Source organism: Mesoplodon bidens (assembly GCF_964165515.1).
Source record: "Mesoplodon bidens genome assembly, chromosome: 12".
Classification (NCBI taxonomy): domain Eukaryota; kingdom Metazoa; phylum Chordata; class Mammalia; order Artiodactyla; family Ziphiidae; genus Mesoplodon; species Mesoplodon bidens.
The window spans coordinates 69,202,562-69,225,875 of record NC_138168.1 but is presented as its reverse complement, the minus strand read 5'-3'; the positions used below and the strand labels follow the sequence as shown (position 1 = coordinate 69,225,875).

Here is a 23,314-nt window from a genome sequence, read left to right as displayed (position 1 = left end):
CTTTTGTTTTCTGCCACATATATATTATATGGATTCATCCTCAAAAGATCTCTTGTATCTATATTCAACCTGTGTTGTTCCCATGTACTTAGCATCCTTCCCTTTGGGGAACTATCCCTCTCCTATTTGAGGTGAGGCTGTGAAGCACAGTCTCCTACCCAATCCTCACTCAGAAACAAGCATATGACCCAGGTCATTCAAGATATCTCATCCCTCTGGCAAATGTTATTGATCAGAGGGGTAGATTTATGCTGCAAGTGGAGCCAATCAGAGTTCCTTCCTTTGAATTCATAATTAATATATAATTCTCTCTCTGCTAGAGTTGCTAATCTAGGAGTAGACGAATTTGCAACTACCTGCAGGCATGTATATGCAGGAAACATATTTAGAGTAGAAAGAGAATGAGAATAAACCAAAGAAGTCATCAGAGCCGATATGGAAAGTCAGAGTGTTTAAACAACAGTGTTTGAGTCCCTGGAGCCAGCCATGCCTGAACTCCATCCCATCCCTGGACTTGCCAGTTAGATGAGTCAAATTTCAAAATCCTGACTTGCCCACTTTTTGGCTAGGTAAACTTGGAGAAGCTCTTAACTCTTCTGTGTCTCTCTTACCTCATCTATAATACCTACCTCATAGGGTTATATGAGGATTAGCATAATAAATGCTTGATAAATATTAGCAATGACTATGAAGTGCCAGTGAATTCTGTTGTTCTTTAGCCTAGTTTGAATTGGGGTCCTGTCACAAAAGAAAAGGTACTGGTGACAAAGTTTCAATTTCCTTTAAAATGTGCTTGGACTCCATCCTTCCTCTGCCTTCCCATTATCACCACTCCCATGAGCTTCTTGAGCAATGTTTTTGCTGGCTTGTCTGACTACCTCTGCACTCTCCACAGTCCACCCTAGTTACCAGTGGCAGAGCTACCTTCACTAAACATCACTTTCATCATGGAACTTCCCTGCTCCAATTTTTCCCCAGACTCCTCTCCCTGGCTTCCCAGGTTCCACCTTAATTAGCCAAACTGAATCACCTCTCTTCCTAACATTCCAGTCAACCTGACAGCCTACCTTTCACAAGATCATGCCTTGCTATTTCATGTCCCTCTGCCTTACCTTGAGTCATCACCCTCACCCATCCCATCTTTTTCCTTGTGGATATAATCAGCTCCAATCCTGCAAATTCTGCCTCCTCTATACCTCTTCCAACCATCATGCCTTTCACTGATCTTATCCTCCTTGAGATTCTGTATCATTTTCAGTTCTGTACTACAAGCTGCAACATGCAATCACGGATAATCCTGTATTATTTCAGGTGGGTCTAACTAATCCAATTAGAAAGTGAAGTTTTTAGGTTACATTTTTGGGGGCATGTCCCCTATCCCAGTGGCAAGCACAATATAGGCATCAAAATTACTATTTTTTTATAGGACCAAATCGTAGCACTAACCATCCCTATTTTTTAAATTCTGTAGTTTTAAGAGAATTTTTCCTTCAAATCAAGATAACTTTTACTGCAGTTACCTAATCTTGATGCAAAAACTCGATTCTGAGAGATATACATAAATCTCAAATAACTCAATAAGGCAATTTTAAGAGAGTTACATGTTTTTATTACATAAACATTACATTCATTGTGGGAGCTGGTCTTCAAGTTTGCTTCTTGATTTCATGGAATGTCAAGTATCTGTAGAAATTATCTAAGAATGATTTATGAAACAAACACTCTTGCATCCCCACCAAAAAAGCCTCATTGCCTACATTTTCCAGTCAGATTCCTGAGAAAAATAATAGGTTTTGTTTATTTTACAGTGTAATACATAAATTTACTTTCAAGATACAAAAAAGGACAAGCTTCTAAAATGAGTCTCCTTTTGTTTATAAAGTTCTATAAAAATACATTAAGTATGCTAATATGTTTGTCCTTTGATGTAATATTCCAGTTTACCAGAAACAAAAAAAACCCACAATAAACAAAGCTATGCAAGCCACATTAATCTTGCAGCAATATAATGTCAACATCATCATGAACACCTTGCAAAAGTAGCTCTCCTGGGTACGTAATCATCTTCCTTCTTTTTGCAGCTTTGAGAGTTCCTACCAGTGCTTCAAAGAGATTGGCACATTTGTCATCTCGGAAGAGGACCCCAAATTTCACACTTAATTTTCCATCAGCATCTAATTTGAGAAAACACAATGTTAGTCGATGCAAAGTCTGTTTCTTGCCACCATGTGTGGCAGATACACATAACCTTTCATAAACATCTAACTGAAGGTTAACCAAGATTACAGTTTAACAGTCAACAGTCAGAAATTCAGTGTAACCTCTTGCCAGATTCAAAATGTGATAGAATAAATGCAACGTGTGATACATCTCCTAGCTTCAGTGTCATCTGGACAGAGAGTGGAAGACAACTAAGAAACAGTAACAAAAAGTGAATGTGTGGGACTTCCCTGGAGGTCCAGTGGTTAAGATTCCATGCTTCTACTGCAGGGGACACAGGTTTGATCCCCGGTCTCCCTAGCTGGAGAACTAAGATCCAGCATGCCACACGGTGCGGCAAAAAAAAAAAAGTGAATGTGTTACAGCACTACAGTGGACAATTCCTCTCTGTCTAAATTTCGATTTTTTAATTGTTAGTTGTTGAATCGATAAAAATAACAAGTACAAGAGAAACCCTGGATCAGGAGCAGTGTTTCTCTAAGTGTGTTCTGAACATGCTCAGAATCCCCAGGGAAGGAGTGGTAACCTTAAAAATGAAGAAATCTTTATTTACCAGAATCCCTAGATTATCTAGTTTGAAGGCCAGTTTTTAATATAGATGTTAAGGGCTCCCCTGGTGGCGCAGTGCTTGAGAGTCCGCCTGCCGATGCAGGGGATACGGGTTCGTGCCCCGGTCCGGGAAGATCCCACATGCCGCGGAGCGGCTGGGCCCGTGAGCCATGGCCGCTGAGCCTGTGCGTCCGGAGCCTGTGCTCCGCAATGGGAGAGGCCACAACAGTGAGAGGCCCGCATACCGCAAAAAAAAAAAAAAAAAATATATATATATATATATATATATATATAGATGTTAAAAGTTAAGGTAAACACTAAAAAGAAGTGAGCTATCAAGTCATGAAAAACGTGGAGGAACCTTAAATATGTATTACTTAGTGAAAGAAAGCAATCTGAAAAAGCTACATGCTGTATGATTCCAACTATGGGATATTCTGGAAAAGGCAAAACTATGGAAAAAGAGAAAACTAAGTAGAAATATCAGTGGTTTTCAGTGGTTAGGATACGGGAGAGATGAACAGGCAGAGCACAGAGAATTTTTAAAGCAGTGAAGATACTCTATGATACTATAATGATGGAGACACGTCCTTACGCATTAGTCAACCCACAGAATGTACAATACCAAGAGTGAAATGTGATGTAAACCATGGACTCTGGGTGATAATGATATGTCAGTGTAGAGTCATCAACTGTAACAAAGGTACCCCTCTGGTGGGGGATGTTGATAATGGGGGAGACTATGTATGTGCAGGGGTCAGAGGGTATATGGAAAATCTCTATACCTTCCTCTCAATTTTATTGCAAATCTAAAACTGTTCTAAAAAAAAGGGTTTTTTTTTAAATTAAGGTAAACAAAAGGTGGATCTTTGGCTAAAAGTCAATCAACTGAAGTCTCAAAGGGTAATCTAGGACACCTTCCAACTGTTGGCTGTACCCTTTGATCTACCAGGCTGAACCCTTGACCCAGTCCTATCCTACTGCACTGCTCCAAGTTCTTCCCTCCCAAAGCTGTGCCCCCTGTCAAGTAGATGGCCATCACGGTGAGAAGGGTTCTTGAGTTCCTGTGCTCCCCTGCTAGAGCTTATAGCCTGAAGCTTAGTAAACTCCTACTGTGGGTGCAGCCCTGTGTTGGGCACTAGAGGCAGAGAGAAGGAAGTATAGAATCACTTTCTAACTATCAAAGAAATGGCTTCCATTCCCACAAGGAAATAAACATACAGTAAAACAACAGCACAAAGCAGTACGTGATTGGATGTCAAGAACAAGATGACTGGGCTAGAATGGGAAGGGAAGACTTCATGAATGGCAGTACCTGTTCTGGACTTTAAAGGGAGTATAACACAGAGCTTTTTAAAAAAACTTGACAGTCCTCAGTTGAAATCCTGGCCATCTGCTAGTTGCTTGGCCTTGAGAATTTTATGTAAGCTCCCTAAGCCTCAGTTTCCTCATCTGTATAATGGGGATCTTAATACCTCCCACACTGTGAGGTTGGGGACACAGTTCTAAAGCACAAAGCACAGTGCCCAGCACATGCTAAGCACTTGATCGATGTTCATTATTGGTTCAATTTTTTTATGGATATAATACATTTTATTTATCCATTCATCAGTTAACATTGGTTCAATTATGAACGAGAGAAATGGGGTATGTGCCATTAGGCACAGGTGAAACAATTAAGTGTCTAGGAGAACAGTAATTAGAGTGGCTAATTTACTCACCGCAAGTAAACCATCTAAGAGGAGAAGAAGAAGGAAATAAGTTTGTAGAGGAAAACAAAGAATGCTTGGCCTGGAAAGCAAAGATGCACCTGTTTGATTTCCCTTTTTTTTTTTTTTGGCCATGCCTTGTGGCTTGCGGGATCTTAGTTCTCCGACCAGGGATTGAACCTGTGCCCTCGGCAGTGAAAGCTCAGAGTTCTAACCACTGGTCCACAGGGAAGTCCTGCACCTGTTTGATTTCTTAACTTCTAGCTGCACAACCCTCTGTTTGCAATGAGAATCTTTCACTGATTACAGGAATCAGTGCAGCTGCTGGTAACCTGGCAGGTCCTTCAAGCAATCTGAGTTGCAGTTAGGAGGATAAAAATACCCCTCACAGGGTTATTGCAAAGATTAAAAAATAGAATATAGGTAAAGTCTTTTATAGAGTAAATTCTATGGTAAATTCTCAATTTAGGTTAAGTTTTTAAAGGTACCAAAGGCAGAAACCTGGCCGTAATCTCAGAGTTCTCCTGCCCACTCACCCCTCAATCTGACAAATGTCCAGGTGATGCCACCTTCTTTGTATCTTCTGTTGCTCTAGCCTCTCCTCTTCATGGACAATTAATTCCTTGGTTCAGGCCCAAACTGATTCTCACGTGGGTAACTGCAAGACCCCTATCAGTTTCCCCTTCTCCATGTTTACCGCAAATATACCCTCTACATTGATGCAGAACTAAAAATGTGGAAGAAACTTTGTCTGATGCAAACTTAAATTGATATTCTTCTACTCTAATCTTTCAATAGCTCCCTATCACCTTCAAACTGAAGTGAAGACCACAGCCTCACAATTAAGACTCTCCATCCTCTGGCCCTTGCGCTCATCTCTCACCTGATCTCCTGCCATATAGTTCCATGCACCTTGCGATACAGTCAAAATGAGCACCTTGGTGTTACCCAAGGTGACAGGAGTCACCTCCCCTGGTAACTTTGCCCACATTGAGCCATCTACCCAGCATCCTAGACCCTCTTTTTTAGCTAAATTCTTTTTTCTTCAAAAATGGACTCAAATGTCACCTTCTCTGAGAAGTCATCCATGATTCCTTCAGCCAAGCTATTAAAGCTCTTCTTATAAAATTGAGTATATATCAAAGCATTCACCATCAGTTATAATAATAATAGCTAACATTTATTGAGTAACGTTGAATGCATATATTGAACCGTTCAATGCATTTTACAATCATTAAAACTCACTTAACCATTTTGTCAAAGATAAGACACAATTGATTGCAAGATAGCACCATTATTTTATGTTCTAATTAAACTTCCAATTTAACAATAGAACACCATGTATCACAAAATATGTCCATCTTTTAGAGATTTTAAAGTGTGAAAAACAAATATCTTCAATACTCATTGAAAGAGTAGTAGTCAGAAAAGTTTAGAAATGTGCCCAAGGTCACACAGCAAGAATACGGAAGAGCTAGGATTCATTCCCAGAGTCTGACTCCAGGGCACACACTCCTTTTTTAAAAAAATAAACTTATTTATTTATTTATTTTTGGCTGCATTGGGTCTTTGTGGCTGCGCACAGGCTTCCTCTAGTTGCAGCGAGCAAGGGCTACTCTCCATTGTGGTGCACGGGCTTCTCATTGCGGTGGCTTCTCTTGTTGCGGAGCACGGGCTCTAGGCACGTGGGCTCAGTAGTTGTGGCTCGCGGGCTCTAGAGTGCAGGCTCAGTAGTTGTGGCGCATGGGCTTAGTTGCTCCATGATATGTGGGATCTTCCCACACCAGGGCTTGAACCCGTGTTCCCTGCATGGGCAGGTGGATTCTTAACCACTGAGCCACCAGGGAAGTCCCCCAGAGCACACACTCTTAACCACTTCCCAATACATGTTTCCAGTTTATCTGTCTTCTCGATACCTAAAGAGGCCCACAAGGATGGAATTTTGTTTATTTTCCCATCTCCAGCACTTGAGAAAAAGGTAGCACTCAAGAAATATTTGTTAAACGAAGGAGTTTAAATCTCCAAATAATCTTTACCCACTTAATTCTTTTCTACAGGATGAAAAATGAGAGACTTTAAAGAACTTTATTTTAAAAGAAACAGGTAAAACTAAATTCATCAATCTCCAACTTCGGCTAATACATCATATTTAGATTAGGCTAAATATGATTAATCTAAATCATAATTTAGATTGTCAAAATTATTCCAGATACAACATAAATAACCATAACCTGTCAGTAGATAACATATCTCCATAGATGCTTTCCAACTTAAAAAGTCATCTATTACCAGGAACAGGTAAGTCAAGGAGGCCTAGTGAAGTTGCAATGTTCAAAATATTTTCATCCTTATAGAAGTTAGGATAATTACTTTGTAGTCATCTAGTTTGTAAAGCTGCTCATTTTGAAGTGCAGGTTCAGTTTGCCTTAGCCAATAATAACACTGTGCTAGGGATATAGAGGTTAGACTTTTAAATGCAATTGAATCTGACCAATAAACACTAAGCTGACATGGAGAAAGATCTAATAAGAAAACCCGACAAATCTTTGGAAATATATCTTTAATATCTTTAACAATCCAAACAATAGTACTACTCCCAAGAGTGACAGAGCTCGTCACAGAGCTCAGGAGAAACTGAGAATGTAGAAATGAGGAACACAGGTAGGGGCATCACTATCGAAAATAAGACTCACTGAGGGACTGCCCTGGTGGCGCAGTGGTTAAGGATCCACCTGCCAATTCAGGGGACATGGGCTCGATCCCTGGTCTGGGAAGATCCCACATGCCGTGGAGCAACTAAGCCCGTGGGCCACAGCTACTAAGCCTGTGCTCTAGATCCCACAAGCCACAACTACTGAGCCCACGTGCCACAACTACTGAAGCCTGAGCACCTAGAGCGAAGGCAGACTGCCTCTGGAAGCTAGAAAAAAGACTAGAAAACAGATTCTCTAGAGCTTCCAGAAAGGAATGCACCCTGCCAACACCTTGATTTTAGCCCAGGTGACCTTTATCAGACCCTGCTGTGGTCTGAATGGCTGTGTTCTTCCAAAATTCATATGTGGAAATCCTAACTCCACAAGGTAATGATATTAGTAGATGGGGCCTTTGGGAAGTGCCAAAGTCATGGGGGTATAAGGGTGTAAATTCATGAGTCATAAGGATTAATGTCTTATAAAAGAGGCTGCAAGATTTCATCAGCCATAAAAAAAAGATGAAACCTTGCCATTTGTGACAACATGGATGCACCTTGAGGGTATTATGCTAAGTGAAATAAGTCAGAGAAAGACAAATGTCATATGATTTCACTCATATGTGGAAAATAAAAAACAAACAAACAAAACTCCCTAAATAAATGAACAAACCAAACCAAACAGAAGAGCATGCTGTGCTGTATCACATGAAACTTACACAATCTTATAAACCAATGTTACCACAATGATAGATAGATAGATAGATAGATAGATAAAAAGGCTGCAAAGAGATCCCTAGTCTCTTTCACCATGAGAAGATACAAGAAGTCTGAGACCTGGAAGAGGACTCCAAGCTGATCATGCTGGCACCCTGATCTCGGACCTCCAGCCTTTAGAACTATGAGCAATTAATTTCTGCTGTTTATAAGCCACCCAGTCCAGGGTATTTTGTTATAGCAGCCCAACCAGACTGAGACAGACTCCCAACCTACATGACCATTAAGATATTAAATGTGGACAAAACTATAATTCAAAAAGATACATGCACCTCTATGATCATAGCAGCACTATTCACAATAGCCAAGACATGGAAGCAACCAAAATATCTATCGACAGATGAATGGATAAAGAAGATGTGGAACATATATACAATGGAATACTACTTGGCCATAAAAAAGAATGAGATAACACCATTTGCTGCAAAATGGGTGGACCTAGAGATTATCATACTAAGTGAAGTAAGTCAGAAAGAGAAAGACAAATACCATATGATATCACTTATATGTAGAATCTAAAATATGACACAAATGAACTTATTTACAAAACAGAAACAGACTCAGAGACTTAAAGAACAGACTTATGGTTGCCAAGTGGGAGGGTATACGGGGGAGGAATGGATTGGGAGTTTGGGGTTAGCAGATGCAAACTACTGTGTATAGAATGGGTAAACAACAAGGTCCTACTGTATAACACAGGGAACTATTTCAATATCCTGTGATAAACCATAATGGAAAAGAATATGAAAAAGAATATATATACATATATATAACTGAATCATTTTGCTGTACAGAAGAAATTAATACAATGTTGTAAACCAACTACACTTCAATAAAACATATTTTTTAAAAAAGATATTAAATGTGTTGCTTCATGCACAAGGTTTATAGTACTGTTACATCAGCAACAGAAAACTACAGGGGACATTTGATACTAATGGCTTAATGGAATCTTCAAGGTACCTCCTGTTATTTCAAATGATTTGTGATTCATAAGTAGACAGAGCTATAAGGAAGAAGAATCAAGCTATAATGACAAGCAACTCTTTCAAGGTACTTTTTAAAGTTGTTTTTCACTTATATGATGTAAGTTTAAAACTTTGGGTTCCATTATCCCAGTTGTTGCTGAATGTATCTACTGCTCTTACAGTTTTCGAAATGCTCCCCAAACTCTTGTATGTCTGGTCTGAGATGCACGAAATACTTACAGCTACAAGCATAACAGTTGCTTTCATTACAACTTAGGAAAAGGACACTAATACTACCAATTTTACATGTCACAAATTTCACAATGGCTGCTTATATGCTGCTAGGGGGAAAGCTAACTTTAAAAGAAAACTACCTAAAGGATGGCTTCTTTTAGTTATATACACATAAACACCTGATTATACAAAACTCAAAAACCTGGAGAAAATAAAGACAATTTATTAAAATTTCAATCCGAGTCCCTAGTCATTTGGCAATTTGCAAAATGGTGGCAGGGTAAAGCAGAAAAAAATGAATTTTAACAGTGTGCCAAATAAAAATTTGAACATGATTTAATTACAAGATTTCAATGCAGCTAGGTTACAGAAGCACAGCAATTTTCTTTCCATTCAAAGGATAATGAAATATCTCAACCATTCTTTGTATAAGAAACACAATACCCGGGTGGCTCTGTGTCTCCAGAAATCACTTCAGAGCTAAGAGCGGTTATCACCTGAGACTGACAGAAGAGCTGCCATTGACTGTGTCCTGAATCCCTAGGTGATCCCTTCATATGCCTCTGAAAGTTAGTCCTACCTGCTCTAACACAAACTCAGAAGAAATACTGCATCCATGTGATAATACTTACTTTTTGAACCCAGACGATGAATTTCCTCCACTAAGAGGTTAACTTCGTGATCCACATTCATTGCTGCCTGAGGGAGAAAAAAATAAATGTGTATTACTGCAGTTTCTACATTCCATTAAACACACCTTGCAAAATCCAAGGGCCCTTTCTTTTTTTCATGTAGCATTTGTAACTATTCATTTACTGTGGCCCTCTTCCTAAAAATACTTGCATGATGTACCTGGCCCTAGAGTACCTCCATTTCCCCAATTTTATAACTGCCCCTCTGGGCTGACCCCACTCTTCTTCTACACAGTCTACTGGGCAGAATGAAGCCATTCTCCTTGCACCCACTATGAACTCTAAGCCCATGCCCTGGGCACCAAAAATACAAAGGTGAGTGACACAGGACCTGCCCTCAGGGAACTCACCATCCAGACGCAGAGAAAGGCCTGGAATGAATAGCACTGTGACAAGAAAGCACTCTTTTAGTGGTGGGTCCAAGGCATTAAGGGAACACAAAGGAGGAAGCCACAGAAGTATTTGTCACTGGGGAGGTGTGGCCACTAGACAGTTGGGAAAGGATGTTCTAGGCACAGGAAAGAGTATATACAAAAGCACAGAAGCAAAAAACAAAACAAAACCGCAGCACACTTGGGGCAGGCCCTAAGCTAGAAGCTGGTGGTACCAGGATAAACCAACACAATCCCTCCCCTCCGGGAGCCTGCGGGCCAGTAAGGAAGGCGGATCCAGGTGGATCCAAGGCAATTTTAATACCACGGGGTCAGCGCAATGATGACTTCTGGGTCCCTTCCTCCAGCAGTGCCCAGTGCAACCTGACTGTAATGGAGAGCCTGTGATGAAAACCATTCATCTTTGGACAAGGAGTTCAGGACTAACAGCGGCTGTGAGAATCCCCTTGGCTCATGAGGTCCTCCACTGGCTGGGCTCTGCCCGCCGTTCCACCATTCCAGCCACCTCAAATCTACCCCCTTGAATCCAGGCTGCAGTTCCATGGGGCTCCTTTTTATTCCTCATATACCCCTCACTCTCACACCCCCAGCCTTCACATATCCTGTTTCTTCTTCAACCCGGACTCTGGCTAACTTCCATACGTCCAGTCCCAGCTGAGATAGAACTTCCTGCAGGAAGCCCTCCCTGAATCCCTGGGGTAGGAGAGCTCTCCCGTGTGTGTTCCCACAGCATGTGTGCCCTCTTCATTTCACTTGATTGGAATGACACTTCTTAGTTTTTATCACTAGAGAGTGAGCTCCTCTATGCGGGGATCTGACTGTCATGCTCACTGCTGGACCATGTCTGGCACCAAGAGCAGGAGTTCAATAAATAATTGGTTTGCAGACTGGAAAATGAGCAAAGACACAAGAAGGGATGGAACCACACCTGTGGGTGTTGTCGCCATGGAGCTGCTGATTTATGTGAGGAACAGAAAGGAGCTCTGAGAGGGAGGAAGTGCACTCAGACAGAAAAGGTAAAGGGGCCTGGCAAACCCCTACAGAAAGTGGGAGGAGACAAACACAGCAAGAAATAGGAAAGTGCAGAGGAGAGAAACCCAACCTTGTTGGATCAAAGACGTAAAGTATAGAAGTAAAGGAAGAAGAATGAGTTTCTATAGGAAGGCAGTAATTTACAGTGAAAACAGCAACATGAGGGTTGGAAAGTATAAGCAGCTGGGCACAAGGAATCAATTCAGTCTGTTTGCAAATCGTAAGTTTTCCAAATCAAATAAAAGAGTGGGATTGTGTGAATGGTTTACGTTGGGGTGATGATTTGGAAGAAACAACTTTATTCAGACAGATTGTAACTAATTCTCTGTAGCTTTGAAAAAACAAGAATGACATCTATGTTTAAATGATATTGATCAAGACCCCAGATTTTCTATCAGCTAATAATAAAAGCACCACTACACTGCTACACTTTCGTGTAAATCTTATAATTTAAGAAGCCTACATTGCAATAAAATGCAACATCTTAGGTTAATGCATCTACACAAAACCGAATATCAAAAATTACAGTGTCCAGGGCTTCCCTGGTGGCGCAGTGGTTGAGAGTCCGCCTGCCGATGCAGGGGACACGGGTTCGTGCCCCGGTCTGGGAAGATCCCACATGCCGCAGAGTGGCTGGGCCCGTGAGCCATGGCTGTTGAGCCTGCGCATCCGGAGCCTGTGCTCTGCAAGGGGAGAGGCCACAACAGTGAGAGGCCCGCCTACCGCAAAAAATAAATAAATAAATAAATAAATAAATAAATAAATAAATAAATAAAATTACAGTGTCCAAATGTGGGAACTTTGTGTTGGTGAAATTATAACATTATATTCAATTCAAGATAGTTTAAGAGAGACACTAAAAAGCTAAAACATACCCAGAGGACACAACTGAAAGACATGCCATGAGAATAATGGTAAGAAAAAAACTGGTTAATGTCAGTGTGGTGGACAGCTGTTATATTTCCCTGCTCAGCACCCATTCCGCCTTCCGGCACCAGCAGTCTAATGTTTGTTTGGATACAGCCTTTCCTTCCTTACTCTAAACCCATGTATCTTGGGTAGAGCCTCACCCTGGACTCCAGGAGTGGTTCAAAGTCAGAATAATTGGTTTGGGACATGGGATAGGTGATCCCATCCTGAACAACGGGTTCAGCCCATCAATTTTGCCAGAACTACTAGTAAAAAGACACTTTCCTACTGGGTTTTAAGGTATAAGCTCACAGCCCCTATATAAATGGCTACCATGTGAAAAGAGCCTGCCAGGAATAAAGCTGCCACAAAGAAAAATCCAGCCACATGACAATGATTGAGTCTGTATGACCTTGGACTTTCCAGTTACAGGAACCAATCTTTCCTGGTTTGGCTTGTGCTGGTTTGCTTAAGTTTCTGTCACTTGCACTCTAAAGAATCTTGACTTTTAGAGTTAGCCTAGAGAAGACCTGCTGCTGTTTTTTAAAAATTAAAGCCCCTTTTATGTACTTATGTGAATAGTCTTATTTTGTGTTGCTCTATTGGGTAGGATGGATAGATGGAACAGAAAGGCAGATTTGAAAGCCATATGAGACAAAATTTCTCTAACAATCAAAACGATCTAACAGTGAATAAAGTTTGCAGTAGTAGTATGGATCTGTGAGGGTTGATGAAGAAATCAGCCCACATTGGACAAAATAGAAAGGGAAATGTCCAAGGGGATTACAGTCCTTTCCAATTCTCAGATGCTTTGATTTCCTCCCACCCTGAATATTTATCTCTTTAACATCGTTTTCCACTCCTTCCACCCCCCACCAGCCACACACTTCAGACCTAATTCTCCTTTAATAATGAGACTCAAAGAGGAAATCCCGCCCTTAAGCAGTATGAATTCCTGGATCACATTAAGCAGATGTATGTTCATCCAATTTTAAGACAGGAAGACAACCAGAATTTCTTTGTAATTAATTACACCTGAGGCTCCTTATCTGCACTAATTCATGTAAACGTAAGAACCTTACAAAGTAATATTATTCATCCCCATTTTATGGATGATGAAACTGACTCCGAGGGGCTTCCCACAATTAAATGCCGTTTCTACTGCATCATTCTGGCTCTTCTTATTTTAAAATTTTGTTTTATTTATTTTTTTGCTGGTTCTTATGCCAACTGCACTAAATATAACAGTGGGTTGTATTTGTGTGAAATGTTACATGCTGAGCGCTTACTGAGGCATACACTTACAAAGTAAGAAAGGCTCCCTGCACTGACGCCTCTGAGTAGGAACATAACAGGCTTAGAAACTATTGCTAGCATACGTAATTTGGCATGGTTTACGTCTTTATTTGTTTATTTAATGAGGACAAAGGAGTATGAAATACTCCGCTGCACAATCCTTGGAAGGCCCATGACATTTTATAAGGACAGAAGCCTGGGACTGGTGTTAAGCAGCAACATCAAGAACAATGAGACACCACGGGCAGAGCAAGTCTAAGGGAAAGAAAGAGCCCCTCAGCGGGAGGCTCAGGGGAAGGCGATGGCAGATGCTAGTCGGGTCCTCTAATTGAGACAGAATCCAATTAGGCACTGTGCGTGGGAATCACAAAGAAAGCGGAATGTGGGAGCACCGGGCCATCTGGGCCATATGCTGAAATGCTCCACCATCAAGATGCGCTTAAGAATATATTTAAGGACTCTCATAGCTTTTTTCTTTGGGTGGTTGGTTCCTTTTTTGTTTTGTTTTGTTTTTGTTTTTGTTTTTGTTTTTGTTTAAGTTTGGAGGCAATACCTAGAAACGTTCTAATGTCAGGGAATAAGCCTACTGGAGTGGGGACATCTTGGAGTCAGGAGCCACCTCTCCACACTGGGGCTGGCCACTGTTTCCCAGCCCTCCTTCACAATCCCTGACGAGCAGCTGGTGAGGGTCAAAGAATGACTGGGTTCCTTCCTGCCCCTCGCAGGCGCGCACATACTCCATATTTGGTCATCCCTGCACCAACTTTGGGAGGTGGCCCGGAAGGGGTCCCAAAACCCTGTCCCCTGCGGGCCATCACACGGTCACCACCGGTACCAGTGCAGAGCTGGGGAGCGCGGGGTTCGGCCCCCTGCTGCGGGGCGCACGGCTGGCTCCCGGGCGACCTCCCCAGGAAGAACCGCATTCCGGAAGCCTTTGTCTCCGAGAGTCTCGCGCCAGCGCCACCTGCCCGCGCTCCCCGGCTGTCGGTGCGCCCCCGGCGCGCCCCGAGAGCGAGCTCCCAAACCGCGCGACGCAAACGGACCCAGCCCGGGGCTCCCCGAGTCGCTGGTGTCCCCTCACTACCACCCACGCCGCACACAGAATCGGGAGCGTACAGATCCGCACCCGCCGCCGGCGCCGCAGAGTCCACTACCCTGAAGCCACCAGATTCCTCGGGGGAGCCTGTCCCCTCACTCCCAGCCCGTCGCCGCTCAGCTCTGCGGAATTGGCTCCCCAAGCACAAAGCGGACACATTGCTCCGCGGTAAAAATCTTTAAACGCTGCAGGTCTCCCTGCCCTGTCCGCCCCCGGGCGGCAAAACGTCACGTGAGCCGAGGGCGGAAGTCTGCTGGAGAGTTGGGGGGCGCAGGGGCGCGCCCACCCGGTCCCCCGCACCCGCTCAGCCCAAGGTCAGTTATACCCTCCAGGTGTCTTAGCCCCCTCCCGGTCCCGGCTCTCCACCCGCAGCCCACGATCCCCCGGCTACTTGGCCTCCACCGGCTACCCCCGTCCATCCTACATACCTACCTGGCCACATCTTCCCAGGGCAATCACTCACCTCTCCGCCTCCTTTTCTTTTCCGAGAAAACGGCGGCTGCGTCGGTGCGGGCTGGTTATCTTCTTCAACGCACTGGGGAGGAAGAAGCTGAGGAAGGAAGTGACTGAGGCAGAAAAGAGAGGCTGGTGTGCTGGAGGAGGAAGGCTAGCGGGGGGAGGGGGGGAGAGTTTCGGTGATCAGGAATGCGGCCGCCCACACTCCCAGGGACAAGCCTATGAGGAGGAAACTCTGAAGAGGAGATGCCCGAGACGGGGGCAGACTCCAGACAGGTGGCGGAGCGCTGGAGGCTTCTAGGAAAATGCACCCAGAGCTTCGATTACCGCCGCCTTTCGCCCGCGCCGCTCGGAGCCACGGATCCTCAACTCCAGCATCTGATCCTGGACGTTGACTTCCTGCCAGGATCTCTCTCCTAACTTAGGAAACAAAGCGTCCCCAGCGTGCTGAATGCTGAGGTCTCCTAGGAGGAACGTAAGCCAGGAGCAGGGGCCTTCAGAAAGCTACAGACGTGACAACAGGATGGTCAGTTTTGCAAAAGAAAATTCATGTTTGAAAACCAATTTGTTCTACTGCGAAGAAACTTTACTTGGACAAAGCTAATTCTTGGTCCCAGTCAATAGAGATTTCTTCCCCTCTTTATTATTTCCTACACGTAACCGCATAATTCAATCATTTTATTCATGCATCCTTTATTTTAGTAACTGTTGTTTTAATCAATGTGTGTTTGTGTGTGTGTACGTGTGTGACATGTTTGCTGTACCTGGCGTCCCTTCAGAAAGGAAACCGAGACCCTGCTGAGAGAACTGACCCAAACTATTCTTAGGACAAAGGTTGCACAAATAACTGCCCCCAAATTTCTCCCCCCCCCGCCCCACCCTGCCATAGCTGATTGGATTGAGTGGTCATGTGACCCAAGAGACATAGTCCATAAACTGGCCATCACCCTAAGAGGTGACCTGGAACAAACAGTCCTCACCAAACCGGGACTCGGATCATTAGATAAGCCAATCAGATTCTCCCTTGGAAATGGAAAGGGGAGAATACAGAGAATGAGCTATCTGCCAGGAAGGCTGAAGCTGAGAGGGCTTGAGGCAGAAGTAGAGAAAATGGGCCGCCACAAAGCAAACACTGGAGTAAACAAAAACCAAAGATGAAGTAGAAGGTGGATGGGGGTGGAAGTGGTAGAAGTGCCTCTATGGGAAGCTGAGACCCAGTGGTATATTAAGAACAACAAAGACCTGCTCCCCAGGAAGATATGAGTATCCAGGTCCCTAGGGCTGCACTGGGTCCCGCCACTTCCCAAAGAGCGTTCTAGTTACCCTTTCACAATAAACACCTATGACTTTGGGTGTGACTTCGAATGAGTCTCTGTTCCCTACCACCAAAAGATTACTCTTCAACAAAGGTCTGATTCGTCAAGGTTTCTCATGTTACATGAAGTTTAAGGTGATCCCACCATCCGTTTGAGGACTAATTTTTTCTCACTAAAAGAAAGCTGAGAGGTAGTATTTTATATCTTTCAAAGTCTACATAATGCAAAAATTATAATTCAAGAAACGATCATATTTAGCAATTCTCTAAGCAGGACCTGGCTACGTTGGTTTGTGGCAGTGACCACAACTCTTCATTCGGAGAATATCCAGTGAAATGAATAATCAATCTGTAGTCACGCCACTTCTTTATAACTAGGTAGTGTTTCACAGTACTTTGCCAATGGGGAGAAAACAAAAGAGAGAGAGAGAGGGAGAAAACGATTACTTTTAGCAAGTAAAAGTCCCTGTTACTATAAAAATGGATTCACTCTTTTAAAATACTTTGTTTATGCATGTTGCACTAAGCGTAACATAAACTTCCTGTAATTTACAAAGAATTACAATTCAAGAAAGTTGTTTTGAGTGAAAGAAATATCAAAATCTCGCCAAGTAATATTTTTCATACCTAATTCCTACTCTTTCAGTTTCCATGCAGGTTTTTGCCATTATCTTTCCTTGTTCTTTTACCAATATTATCATCATGTAGCTAAGCGATGTGGAATTTTAACCTAAAAAACAGAAAATAAAGTTTAACGTTTAAGAAGTACTTATTAACTATCAAGCATGCACCGGCAACAATGTGCCAAAACTGAAGGGTACAAAGTAGCCTAAAGCATGATCTTTGTCAAAAAGAACTTTCAGCGATGTACATATAAAATTTTAATTTGTCAAAAAGAACTTTCAGGGCTTCCCTGGTGGCGCAGTGGTTGAGAGTCCGCCTGCCGATTCAGGGGACGTGGGTTCGTGCCCCGGTCCGGGAAGATCACACATGCCGCAGAGCGGCTGGGTCCGTGAGCCATGGCTGCTGATCCTGCACGTCCGGAGCCTGTGCTCCGCAACGGGAGAGGCCCCAACAGTGAGAGGCCCGCGTACTGCAAAAAAAAAAAAAAAAAAAGAACTTTCAGCAATGTACATATAAAATTTTAAGACAATCCTTATCCATTTATTTTATTACATAGTATAGACCAGCACTGTTTAATAGAAATATAATTGTGAGCCACTAATGTAATTTAAAATTTTCTAGGAGCCACATTAAAAAAAGAAACATGTGAAATTAATTTTAATAATATGTTGTTTTTTTTTTTTTTTTTTTTTTTTTTTGCGGTACGCGGGCCTCTCACTGCTGTGGCCTCTCCCGTTGCGGAGCACAGGCTCCAGACGTGCAGGCTCAGCGGCCATGGCTCACAGGCCCAGCCGCTCTGCGTCACGTGGGATCTTCCCGGACCGGGGCATGAACCCGTGTCCCCTGCATCGGCAGGCGGACTCTCAACCACTGCGCCACCAGGGAAGCCCAATAATATGGTTTTATATAATGTTCTCTTTAACCCAGTATATCTAAAATACTATATTTACAACTTGTAGTGAATCTTTTTAAATTATTAATGAGATATTATAAACTTTGTTTTGTACTAAGTCTTCAAAGTTATTGTGTATTTTACTCTTAGAGTGCATGTCAGATGCTCAATAACTTTATATGGTTAATGACTACTGTATTGGTTGGTGTAGTTACAGATAATTCCAGAATAAAGCATGACATATAGGCTAATAAATTTACTTAAGAAATTACATGTTCCTGGAATGAGGAAAATAATAACACTATATTTAAAGGTTCATTTAAAAAAATATAATTGTCTCTCTTGTAATGAATAGAAAAAAATCTTTGTAAAGGATCTTCAGGGCAGCAATTCTATCCTGAGTATATACCAATAGAAAAGATACCTAAATCCACCAAGAGACATGTACAAAATATTCACTGAGTATTCATGGCAGCACTATTTATAATATTTCCAAACTAGAGCTACCCACATGCCCAGTAACATTAGAATGGATTAATAAATGGTAGCATATTCAAAAAACAGAAATTACCCACCAAGGAGAAGGAAAAACTAACAACTACATGGAAGGGTATGGTTGAATCTCACAAATACAGTGTGGAGTGAAATAGCCTATTATTCGTTTTACATAAAGGTTTAAAAGCAGGCAAAATGAATCAGTGGTGTTAGAAGTTAGGATAGTGGTTATCCTTGTTGGGTTGTGGGAGATAGTAATTGGGATGGGGCATGAGGGGGGCCTTATGGGGTGCTGACAATATTCTGCTTCTTGATCTGTCTACTGGTTATGCGCATGTTTGACTCTTCAACAAGCTGGCCAATTAAGATAAATTTTTTCTTCCTGTGGCTATGTTCTTTTTAATAACATTTTCTTAAAAATAAAGAAGAGAGGATCTTGACCAAACAAGGCTTATTCCAGGAATATAAGGATTATTCAACAATATTAGGAAATTTTATAATTCCCTATGGCCAATAGTCTCTCATTTTTGTCTTATTCTTTAAATGAGGTTTATCATTTGGATCTATCATTCTAGTTCAGACTGTCATCACCTTGTGCTCATGTTAATGTTGGTTATTATGGTAATAATAATGATTATTGCATACCTTGGGCACTAATTTTGGATCCAAGTATAGTACTGTTTGAGTGCTTTGGGTAATATAAAGAAGTAAAAGTAAAATCTGTGCCCTCGAGAAATAATGGAAAAAGAATTATATACCATGAGTAAGTGAAATTTATTTGAGGAATGCAAAGTTGGTTCAACAAATGGAAAGTAATCAATGTAATACACTATATTAATAGAATAAAGGGAAAAGTCCACATCATCATCTCAACAGATGCAGAAAAAGCATTTGACAAAATCCAATACCCTGTCATGATTAAAGACACTCAACAAACTAGGAATAGAAGGGGTTTTCCCCAACCTAACAGCAAGCACATACAAAAAACCCATAGCTAACACCACACTCAATGATGAAAGACTGAAAGCATTCCCCCTAAGATCAGGAACAAGACAAGGATGTCTGCTAAGGAATACACAAAAAAAGCTAACAGAATCAATAACCCAGTTCAGCGAGGTGGCAGGAAATAATATCAATATGCAAAAATCAGTTATATTTCTATTTTTTCTATATACTAGGGATGAATAATCTGAAATTGAAACTAAGAAAACAATTCTATTTACAACAGGCTCAAAAGAATAAAATACTTAGGAATAAGTTTAACTAAAGAGGTGCATACACTTGTACAAAATAGTATTGAAAGAAAAAAATTTTTAAACCCAAATAAATGGAAAGACATCCTACATTCACAGATTGGAAGGCTTAATATTGTGTAGATGGCAATACTCCGCCAAATCATCGACAGATTCAATGCAGTACCTATCAAATTTCTAACATCGTGTTTGCAGAAATTGACAAACTGATCCTAAAATTCATATGGAAATGAAAGGGATTCAGAATAACCAAAATAATCTTGAAAAAGAGAATAAAGTTGGAATATTCATGTTCCCTGATTTCAAAGCTTACTACAAAGCTACAGTAAGTGGTACTAGCATAAGGATAGACATATAGAAACTGGAATAGAATTGACCAGTAATAAACCCACTCATCTATGGTCAATTGATTTTTGACAAGAGAGCCAAGGCCATTCCATGGAGAGAGAATGGTTTTTCGTCTGTTTGTTTTTGTTTTTGTTTTTTGGCCATGCCATGCAGCATGTGGGATCTTAGTTCCCTGACCAGGGATCAAACCCATGCTCCCTATAGTGGAACCTTGGAGTCTCAACCACTGGACTGCCAGGGAAGTCCCAAGAATGATATTGTTAACAAATGGTGCTGGGACACTGGTTAACCACAGGAAAATAGCTAATTGGATCCCTATCTCACATCATACACAAAAACTTAAAATGGATCAAGGACCTAAATGTAAGAGCCGAAACTATAAAACTCTTAAAAGACATAAGTGTAAATCTTTATCATCTTGGACTAAGTAACATTTTCTTAGATGTGACACCAAAAGCACAAGCAATCAAAGAAAATATAAACTGGGTTTCCTCAAAATTAAAATGTCAGTGCTTTAAAGGACACCATCCAGAAAGTGAAAAGTAACCCACAGAATGGAAGAAAATTTTTGCAAATCATGTCTGACAAAGATCTCATGTCCAGAAAATGTAAAGAACTCTTACAACTCAACTATGAAAAGACTAATAATCTAATTTAAAACTGGGCAAAGAATTTGAACAGATATTTCTCTAAAGGAGATGTACAAATGGCCAATAAGCACATGAAAAGGCGCTCCACATCATTTGTCACCAGGGAAATGCAAATCAAAAACACAGTAAAATACCACTTCACACCCAGTAGGATGGCTATAATTTTTAAAAAAGGAAAATAACAAGTGTTAGTGAGGATGCAGGGAAAACAACCCTCAGACAATGGTGGTGGGAGTGTAAAATGAATGGTGCATCCTTTGTGGAAAACAGTTTAGCAGTTCCTCAAAAAATTAAAAATATATTTTAAATTCTTTGACTCAGCATTCTACTCCTAGTTCTACAGCCAGGAGTTGTACATCCAGAGCAGACAAATCCACGGTAAAAAGCAAATGGATTATTGTTGGCTAGATACTAGGGAGAGGAAGGAAAGAGGGCTAATGAGCATGGCGTTCCTTTTTAGTGATGAAAAATACTCTGGAATTAGATAATGAAGAAGATCACACAATCATGTGAATACACTAAAAACCTCTGAATTGTACACTTTAAAATGGTAAATTTAATAGTATGTGAATTATATTTCAATTAAAAAATTTTTTGAAAAAGAAACAATGGAAAGACAAGACTAATAAACAATTAATAATTTTAAAACAAACCAGGGAATTCCCTGGCAGTCCAGTGGTTAGGACTCCACGCTTCCATTGCAGGGGGTACAGGTTCAATCCCTGGTCGGGGAACTAAGATCCTGCAAGCCACAAGGCACAGCCAATAAACAAAACAAAACAAAACAAAAAAGAGAACAAATGAAGATGCTTTGGCTGAAAAAAAAACTGTTGCACAAAAGGGTTGATAGACTGCCCTGGGAAGATGCTGCCTTTTCCCATTGCTCATTTATCCATTCAACAAATATTTATTGAAAACCGTTATGGGCTAAGATTTACATGTCTCTTTCTCAAAGAGTGGTCAAAGAGAACAAACTTCCCATGTGAAAGAGAACCATTCTTTGTCAACTGAAGAACAGGACTTTTCTAAACTGGTTTATTAGACAATATATATCATCATTATTTCCAGGACTTACATTAAGATATTTTTCTAATTTTATTTTTTTCTCTTTTTTCCCCTTCCTCCATATCTTTCTTTCTTTCTTTTTTCTCTTCTCTTCTCTAACATGCAAATTAGAAACAATGGAGTTCAACAAAGCTCAGGTAGTATGTCCATCACTCATCTGAAGTGATTTATTCCCTCTTTCCCTCCTCCGCCCCCCTTTTCCTCCCCTCCCCCACCTTCACTGCAGTTTCTAGTCTCCACCCCAAAATAACTTCGGGTTGCACAAAGCTTTGAGAGTCCAAGGCACAGGCTCTAGCGCCAACCCTTCTTGCTCAGCTCACCACTACCAAATGGATGCAGGCTTTCAGTATGTCATTTCCAGATTCTTGAAAGAGAAAATCCAGTTGGGCCAGTTTGGATCGATTATTATCCCAGAGTTCAATCTGCTGTGTCCAATACATAGGGTTGCCCTTTCTCTACAAAGGAGGTGTGGGAGATGAATCACCCCATAATGTCTACCATAGACAATAGCAACTCTATAGTACAATAAAGATAAAGCCTTGTACAGTAAGTAACTACTAAACCCGTACAGATAGTTTCATTTTCATTTAAATTAATTGAAATGAAATAGCATTAAAACTTCAGATCCTTAGTCAAGGTAGACTCAATTCAAATGCTCAATTGCTACAAGTGGTTAATGGCTACTGTATTGGACAACACAGAATATTTCTATTTCCTCAGAAAGTTCTTTTGGACAGAGCTGTTAGAGGTGGTTAAAAAAAATCAACAAAATCTGGAAAATTATTAAGGATCTTAATAAGATAACTACTATTTAGTTTTTGCATTTCTTCCCCCACTCCCAACCCACCAACCAAACAAATGTACAAATCACCTCTGTTCTAGGCCCCCTACTTTTCTGACAAGCAATCTAAATTCTTACCCGAACGAGGGGCTAAATGCTACATGCAAAGAGCAGCCAGGCAGGCAGCTGTGATGATCACAGGGGAGACAGCTATCAAAGTGGGCACTAAGAAATACAATTTCTAATCCAAATATCCAAGCTGTTGTCCGGGGGTGACAGAAAGCCTGGAGTGGAAGGGGTTAATGCCACAGAGCATGACAGTTCGAGTTAATCAGGCTACACATTAGAATCACCTGCTAACCTCTAAGACACAGTGCCCAGGACCCACCCAAACCAATTAAATCATAATCGCTGGGACATCTGTGTTTTAAGGTCCCAAAGTAATTCTAATGTGCAGTCGAGGTTAAGAACCACCCTTTGGACAAGCTTTGAAGCCAGCTGCCAGGGAAAGCTTGGGGCAGCACTTGCTCCAAGGAATTCCAAGGGACTTCTGCTGCTTTTCAGCTACAATAGTTCATTGATGTCTTCTTAGTCCATCCCGTAGCATATAAAGGGTCTGCTCTGGTCTCTGCCCAGGCTCCCTCATGGTGTCTCTGGTAGGGACACTTTCCCAGGATGAGCAGAGGACAATCTGATCCCTAGGCAAGGTAGGGACCCAACAACATTATCAGATTTGAGGAGTACTTAGGAAAGTCTCTTTTCCCCCATCCTCTACCATCATAATTTATGCCTGAAATTTCAATCCGTATAGATTGCTTTAAAACAGGCATTGCAAATTCAAATGCTTTTAGAGACAGGCAAATAATAAATGA

At 41.4% G+C, this 23,314-nt stretch overlaps 1 protein-coding gene across 1 annotated transcript; it reads right to left on the bottom strand.

Annotated features, from left to right (window-relative positions):
* Positions 1-1,586: 1,586 nt before the first annotated feature.
* On the bottom strand, positions 1,587-15,404 carry ABRACL (ABRA C-terminal like). The gene is made up of 3 exons (XM_081250636.1): positions 15,027-15,404; positions 9,779-9,845; positions 1,587-2,174 (listed from the first exon to the last, which is right to left on the bottom strand). The coding sequence occupies exons 2-3, from the start codon at positions 9,837-9,839 to the stop codon at positions 1,990-1,992; spliced, it is 246 nt and encodes an 81-aa protein (XP_081106762.1). The 5' UTR covers positions 9,840-9,845; positions 15,027-15,404; the 3' UTR covers positions 1,587-1,989.
* Between the last annotated feature and the right edge of the window lie 7,910 nt (positions 15,405-23,314).

Bases quoted from the DNA above. Each gene is read 5' to 3' on its own strand.
- ABRACL (XM_081250636.1), bottom strand. From the start codon at position 9,839: ATGAATGTGGATCACGAAGTTAACCTCTTAGTGGAGGAAATTCATCGT. The intron at 2,175-9,778 runs GTAAGTATTATC...TTCTCAAATTAG, and splicing joins TCATCGTCTGGGTTCAAAAA to ATGCTGATGGAAAATTAAGT.